Source organism: Ictalurus furcatus, chromosome 2 (assembly GCF_023375685.1).
Source record: "Ictalurus furcatus strain D&B chromosome 2, Billie_1.0, whole genome shotgun sequence".
In the NCBI taxonomy this organism is placed as follows: Eukaryota; Metazoa; Chordata; class Actinopteri; order Siluriformes; family Ictaluridae; genus Ictalurus; species Ictalurus furcatus.
The window spans coordinates 13,758,230-13,766,034 of NC_071256.1; the positions used below are offsets into that span (position 1 = coordinate 13,758,230).

Genomic DNA, 7,805 nt, shown 5'->3' on the forward strand with positions numbered 1-7,805 from the left:
TCACTGAATCATGAGACTCACATGTCAGTCGGCTCATCTGACATTTTTATTGGGAAAATAAAGTCTGCTCTGTTTTTTTTGAGTGAACACTCATAGCAGTGTACTCTGATGTTAAAACGCCTACCTACACGAAATTCGTAAAGGTAGGCAGGCCTGCGTTAGTTGACAGAAAGTTGTGAAACACTATTTACAGTAGCATGACAGCATGTGCAAACTGAGACGCATCCACAGACACAGGATGGTAGTCTTGGGAAACCACTATTCAGGCTGCTAAGCACTTCGACTACCTAGTACTGCAATGAACATAAGATGAAGATTTGGGACGAGTCCATGACTAAACAACTAAAACACACATTTGCCTCGTCAAGCACACACTATTATGGGATTTGTCCCAAATTGCATACTGCTATACTGTATATCAAAAGGATATGCCATTATATGGTACTGTAGGTTTTATACAACTTGGACAGACTATTAGGTACAGAATTGTGCGATTTGGGACACAGCCTAAACAGAGACTGATACATGCGCTTCTCTGTTCTGTTCAATCAAGGCTGGATTGTGTCTTATCCTGAGTCATATCCTTGACTGATATGAGAAACTCTGTGTTTGTGTGTGTGTGTGTGTGAGTGTGTGTGTGTGTATGTGTGTCTTGTGCAACCACTGAGATTTTTAAAGCCTGAGGATTTCTGGAAAGAAAAACATTAATATAAGCAGAGATATCAGTTTGCTTGTACCGTCATGTTCATGTAGCTCCAGGACACAAACATGCACACACGTGCACACACACTTGGTACATGTCTAAATAGTATAAATGTTACTACATTAGCAGTGTGTGCAGAGTTCAGTGTGTAGCTTGTTATTAAATTTTCTGCACAGTGAACACACAAGGTTGAAGTATTCATGTGTATGTACAATAGATCACATTGTTTAAGTATGATATTAATATTATACCTGCAAATACCTTCCACTCAGAAGGAGGCTGCCTAGGTATGGCAGATAAAGTCGGTCCCATTAAAAAGGCAGTATAAGGACAGCAGATTTCTAAGTGTCCTTATTTTGGACACATTTGAAGCAATCCCATAATTCAGTTCACCATGAGAGTGAGCATTATTGTGGGAGAAACATGGCATATAGAACTGTTAATATGTTTCAAATACAACGATGTCCTCTGATCATACCTGGTAAAGGGATTGCCATGGCTATGACGTCACTTCCTGTGTATCACAAGGAGTGTCATCTTCTAATAACCATGGCAACTGGAGAGGTTATTGACGGCCGTGTTCATTATGACTGTCTTAGATGAATGATTAATAAAACACACACCCTGCAGTTCAGCTTAATCATTCACATAGACACACCTTAGAACAGCACACAAACTGAGAGAGAGCGAGAAAGAGAGATCTGCACACACTTGTTTCTGTTAAAAACATTTTCCTGCTAATTCGTACCCGTATCAGTCTGCTGACCACCAGTAACTCTGGTAGAGCACTACATCTGAGATAAGTTGCCTACCCCTTCAGCTCATTGCTAGCATTAGAAAAGACAACTGTGCGACCTGGTTCTGGTACTAGCATTTAGACCTCAACTTTGATTCGCTGCAACAGCGCTGGTTCAGATCATTGTGGATCAACCTTTAGTATAAAACCAGCACCACCACACACGAAGGAAATACAAACATAGTGTGCACTCCTGCCTTCAGTGTTACTAGCTGAGTTAGCTTATAGACAAGCTACAGTGAATAAAAAAGTGTGTGGGGGGGGACAGGAACAATACCCTGGCTGCACAAGTGCGCACACCCTTTTATAATGGGGCATGTGACTGTGCTCAGAATTAACCAATCACATTCAAATTTATGTTCAAAAGTAATTATCCTACAGCTTGCATCAAAATGACATGATGCTCATTTACCCCAAATAAAAATCATTTGTTTCTGTAGGAATTTCTTGACATTTTCTTTGTTTCATCCAACTGTTGAAGTCATGGACCGCAAAGAGCTTACAAAGCATGTACAGGAGCTTTTGATCAGGATGTACACTGAAAGATGAAGATGAAGGCCATCATCACCAAGTGGAGAAAATTGGGCACCACTGTGTCTTTACGATGAACAGGACGGCCCTCTAAAAGAGACAAGCTGAAAATTTGTCAGCCAAGAGACCTGCAGCAACATTAAAGGAGCTGCAGGAATATCCGGCAAGTACTGGTCACTACCCTGCATGTGACAACAATCTGGGTCAGAGTCATGCTGAACTGAGCAGACGTGTTCAGCTTTTAATTGTAGCGTCCATTCTCTAACTGAACTACATGATATTTAATACTATAAAAAAACAAAACGACAGTAGGGGCGGTGCCACGGTGGGCAAGTGATGTAATCGGTGTGCGGCCGAACACTGTGTAATACCGGTAACACCGAGTATCACAGCAAGCCTAGTTATCGGGTAGGGTGGCTAGATGGAAGCCAGAATATACATATATATCACCTCAAACCATGTGGCAAAATGTGTTATGGTTTGTTGAGTCCAAGTCAAAATATTTGGGGCATGATTCTAAAAGAAATTTTTGGCACAAAACCCAAAGAACACCATACCCATGGTAACGCATACTGGTGGCAGCATCATGCAATGGTACTGCTTCTCTTCAGCTGAGACTGAGGCTCTACTCAAGATACTAAAATCATGGATCGCTCCAAATACCAATGTGTTTCGGCACAAAATCTGGCTTCAGAAGAAGAAGATCAACACTTTGGAATGGCCTAGTCAGCAATTTTACCAAATTGCAAAGCATTTCCTCTTAGCAATATTATAAGTCACGAATGCAAAATGTGGAAGCTGAGAAGGACCACAATGTACTTCTATAGTCAGCTTTAGTAACTGCTTTATCATGTTCATTGTCATGCTAAATACATACCCTATCCTGGAAACAATAGGCATGATGTGGGAATACACCTTACATTGGACAACAGTCCATCACAGGACATCATACACACGTTTACTCATTGCTTCACATCGAGGGTCAACTTAGAGTAGCCAGTCCATCTACTGGCATGTTTTTGGGAGGTGAGAGAGAAACTGGAGACCACAGAGCAATCCCATTGTGGGCACATGCAAAACTCCACACAGACAACCTAAGCACAAGTTCAAACTGGGGATCCTGGAGCTGTCAGGTAGGAAAGCTACTCGCTGTGCCACCCCATTTAAATCATTTAGATTTTTCTTGCTCAGGTGTTTGATGAGATACACATTAACAACTCTTTTGCGCATTGAAATTGGCATTACGCATCTACAGCACTGTCATAGAATAGAATTAGGTTTAATAGAAAGAGAAATAGATGAGCAAAAACATTATTTCACTGTGGACTGAATAGAGAAAATTCTTTGTTTTAAACCTATTAGTCCCTATCATTGGGAGAACACTAGGCGAAGTTCCCATCCATGGAGAATCCCAATTTTGCCAGAGCAATCTGGGAGCCAAGGGAGCAAAATGGATGGGTGGGGTGGTATTCTTTTTCTTCCCTGTCAATCACAGAGACACCAGCCAATCATAGGCATCTGTAAGGTCATATATGCAGAAGAGGGCAGATAGAACGTTTCTCCCAGTGTGATATGCTGCCCTCTGATGCTGCATGAGTAACAGTACAAAAGATGAAGTTGTCCGGCTTCCTGTGACTCAGAGCAAGCACTTGCTAGCCTTCACTCTCCCTGGTTGGTAGTTGTTGTATGATGGGGAGAACTGGCTGGGTGGTGTGAATTAGCAGGTGACCAAATTAGGGAGAAAAAAACATATCTATTAGTGTGGACAAGACTTCAGACCAGGGCTGGATTTGTTAGGGTGCTGGATTTGTCGAGGCTACATCTCCTCAGATTTTCCCTACCCTGCCCCCATAACACTTGGATCAAAACTTCTTAAAGACTTTTCCCCTCATTGTCAAGTGCATTAATTCAATTCAAATACAGCTCGCTGCCTTGTTTCATTCAGCCTGCATAAGCTTGAAAATAATTATGTTGAAATCAACACATTGTCTCCTGCGCTTGATGTAAGTCTTAAAGTCTTAAGTCACATCTTAAAACGATTCAGGAACATGTCGGGTCTGGGCAGTGGTGTAAAAAAAATTACTTTCCTTCGAACGTATAGGACATATAGAAATTAAACTCATGATTGTTCACTTTTAAAATAAAATCTACCACCAAACTATATTGCCATATTAACAACGTTGCCATAAAATATCATTATGACAGATCCACTAAAAAAAAAAACAAGAACAAAAAACAGTATACCACCGTCCTCAACCATGGCTGTGCAGTACTGAAAAGTAAAATGAAATGTAAACAAATCATATGGCAGGGAGCCTGCAGGTTCTCATTGTGATGCAAATAAATATTAGATTTCACTGGCAGGCATGACTATAGAAGACATTTTGACTGCACCCCCAATCAAGAAAGGCTAAATAAAGCCCTCCTAACAGATAGCAGGGGCATTGTTAGTATTCATTTATGTTTACATCATTTATCAAGCACCCTTATGTAGAATGACTTACAGAAGTCATTACACATCCTCATGCTAGTTCACTAGGTCAGGGACTGAGAGTACCATCAATCTAAATCCCTGTTGGGGAGGATAGGAGAAAAGTACAGTATGAATGACAGTACGGACAAAGGGGATTCGAACTCACAACCTCCTTTGTTGGAAGCCAGATGTTACAGATTTATGGCACAAGAATACCATGCGTCTGACATGTCCAGCATCCAAATTTGGCCAGAGGTGATCCTGATCATCTCTGGACCAGGTACATGAACCTAAAACTCTCATGAACTCTTTATTCAGCACATACAACACAAGAAGAGTTGCTTTGCTTTGCTTTGTGTGTGTGTGTGAGCGCTTGCAGGTAGTTTGCGTAAGTGCGTGCGTGCGCGCATGAGTGCGTACTTACAGGTAACGCGCGCGCCCCAAGGTTTGCCGGTGCATCGCTACTGAAAGTCCGAACAGGCTTCCGGGTGTGCGTCCCTCTTTTACCACCGCAAAGCGCGAGTCCAGGTTAAAACCCGCACACACATCACAATACATAACCACAAAAAGCACAGTCTGGACCGTCCGAAGATGTGACGTCATTGTGCGGACCTTCTTTAAATAACCCCAAGTGCCTGGGGAGCCTTCTTCTCGTAACAAGTGCGAGCCGGTTAACGTCCAAGTCCAAGTACTGTGAAGAAGAGGAGGAGAAAGCGCGTGCACACACCCACACAAGCACACAGCCCCTCCCACGTGTGTTTGCTATAGGAGGAGTTCAAAAGGATCTCTCACGGAGAGAAAGCTACGACTTACTAAATCACTGGGAGGGGAGTCGGGGGGCTACAGGTACTCGAACACCTACCTTTATACCCCTTGATGTCCATAGTGCGCCTTTTAAAAGTCTTGTTTTTTATCCCCCAGACTTGCACAGTGTCAGAATACTGGAACACGTGCTGGGAGAAATTCAAACCGCGCCTTCAGGCTACAAAAAAAAGATCACAGTCACACCCGTGCAAAACGTGCTGGTGTGTAGGTGTGCATGTCATGCCTCCATCTATGTTTTCAATCGAGCTGTTGAAATTAATAATAAATAAATAAAAATAATAGGGTGAAGTCAGCTAAAATGGGCCAGATAAGGTTGGAGCGTCACAGCCTTTTAAGTTTTTACAGCCAATCACAAGAACTGATCTTACATTGTTTTTACAACATTAGTTGACATATAACAATAGTTTTGTTTGATCTAAGGTTCTTAAAGTGAGCAGGGCACAGTGTTATATGAAGCATGTCAGAGAAATTGTATGGTGAGCCAGTATGGCATGGTAAATTTCATTCATCACTAATAAGGGTGATAGAACAATTATAAGTAAGCTTACCAATGAAGCAAACAGTCTATGAACAATGTTTTGACAGGCTCTTTTAAATAAAACATTTACATTTAAAAAGAAACTTAGATTTTTGTGGAAAAAAAGTCATTTTATGTAGTTAAGCTAAAATGGGCCACAATTTTCAGCTAAAATGGGCGCATACACACACACTCTTACACAGAAATTACACAGAAATTGAGGGTGAAAAATAGGTTCATAGGCCTAGATATATATCCATACAAAATCTTTTTTAATATTTTGCATTGCAGACAGTATGGCAGGAGGACAGGCAAAGAAAGGAAAAAGAGAGAGGAGAAGAGAAAGGGAAAGGAAGATGTCAGTACAACCTGTGGAGAAAGGACAGAATGAGGCGTGCCATTAATGAATACCAGGAGACAGTTGAGAGAGGGCAAACATTAAATGTTCGCTTTTAGCAACGGCTTGGAACATTCCAAAGACCACTTTGCATAGGCGCATTAGTGGCAAAGTTGCTGGCTCTGGCTATGCATCTGGGAGGAAGCAGTACCTGTCAGTGGAATCTGAGAAAGAACTGGCCAGTCTTATCAAGCTCCTCTCCAAAACAGGCTTCCCCATTACCAAAAGAGATGCCCAGAGAATTGCATTGAATTATGCAAAGACCAATAATATCAAAGGCTTCTCTGAAGTAAAAGGCACTGCTGGGTATTACCGGTTTCTAAATTTTTTTAAAGCGGAATCCAGACCTCAGCATCAGGACACCAGAGGTCCTTTCAGCAGCAAGAGCAGCAGGGCTGAACCCTGGTGTGGTAGGAAAGTGGTTTCAACAGTATGAAGACCTGCTGGAGGAACTTGCAATCAGAGATGTTCCATCACATCTCTGGAATTGCGATGTACTGTATTTGGCCTGCAAGACCAGTTTTGCTCTACCCCTGTGGTTGGGGAGGTGGGTAAACCCTGTGTAGAGGTAACTGCTGGGGAGAAAGGAGAGACCACGATAGCCCTTGCAGCATTTAATGCAGAAAAAAAAATTGAGTGTGCTGTTGTCAGTGCAAATTTGAAATTAATAATAATTTTTTAAAAATAATAGGCTTAATCAAACAAGTAATATGCAACCGAGTTCTGGGGGAAAGGAAGCAAATGGAAAATAAATGAATTCAAGCAAAAATGCATTGTACATCTTTGTTATGTTAAAAAAAAAGAACAAAGCAGTTAAATAATTCCTGCTGAAATGATGCATAAAAGACACAACATTTATTGCTACATTCACATTTGTGAGTGAAGACCTTATCCATCCAATAACTGTGGACTGTCGTTTTTGACCTACTTAAAACCATTTGTGTCCTCAAATTGAAATGCAGAATTTTTTTGTTTGTTTTTGGGGGGGGTGGTGTAAACAACAATGTAGAAAAAAGTCATTCATAAGGAATAAACTATTTGCACAGCAAAATCCCTAGTGTTGATTTAACGACCAGAGTACTGAATTTACACCCTACAGTGTTTATATAAGTCCACTGGACACAAATGAACACTCCGGGTGTTAATTCAACACTGGGGATTTTACTGTGTATATGATGAAATTTGGATTCACATTGGGAATGGCAAAAGCTACAAAGATTGTTTTTAAAAAAAATCTCCAAATGTAGTAGCTGCAGTAATTCTGTAGGGTGAATTCAGGTAAGGGACAGTTTAACTTAGCAGCACTTGTGGCCTGATAAGTGGAAGTCCAAACTTATGTTACTAAGCCCTTGCAGAGGAACTGCTTGAAAGAAATGAAACGTCACGTGACAGCATATAAGGGGATTTGGTCATCATCAAACAGGAACATCTTGAGGGTTTTTTTTGTTGTAGTAGTTTTTTTTTTTACACATACTTGCATGATGTGTATGCAGCATTCATGAGGTGTACTACTATTTAAAAAAGCATTAATTTAGTTCCAAATCCCCTGCCTATGAATCATTT

At 41.1% G+C, this 7,805-nt stretch overlaps 1 protein-coding gene across 1 annotated transcript in view; it reads right to left on the minus strand.

The window, feature by feature from the left end:
• Positions 1–5,363, minus strand: part of itga3a (integrin, alpha 3a) — a 55,826-nt gene extending 50,463 nt beyond the window's left edge. The window contains exon 1 of the mRNA XM_053649228.1: positions 4,928–5,363. Within this exon, the coding sequence (XP_053505203.1) occupies positions 4,928–5,106 (179 nt within the window). The 5' untranslated portion in view covers positions 5,107–5,363. The remainder of the gene's footprint in view (positions 1–4,927) is intronic.
• Between the last annotated feature and the right edge of the window lie 2,442 nt (positions 5,364–7,805).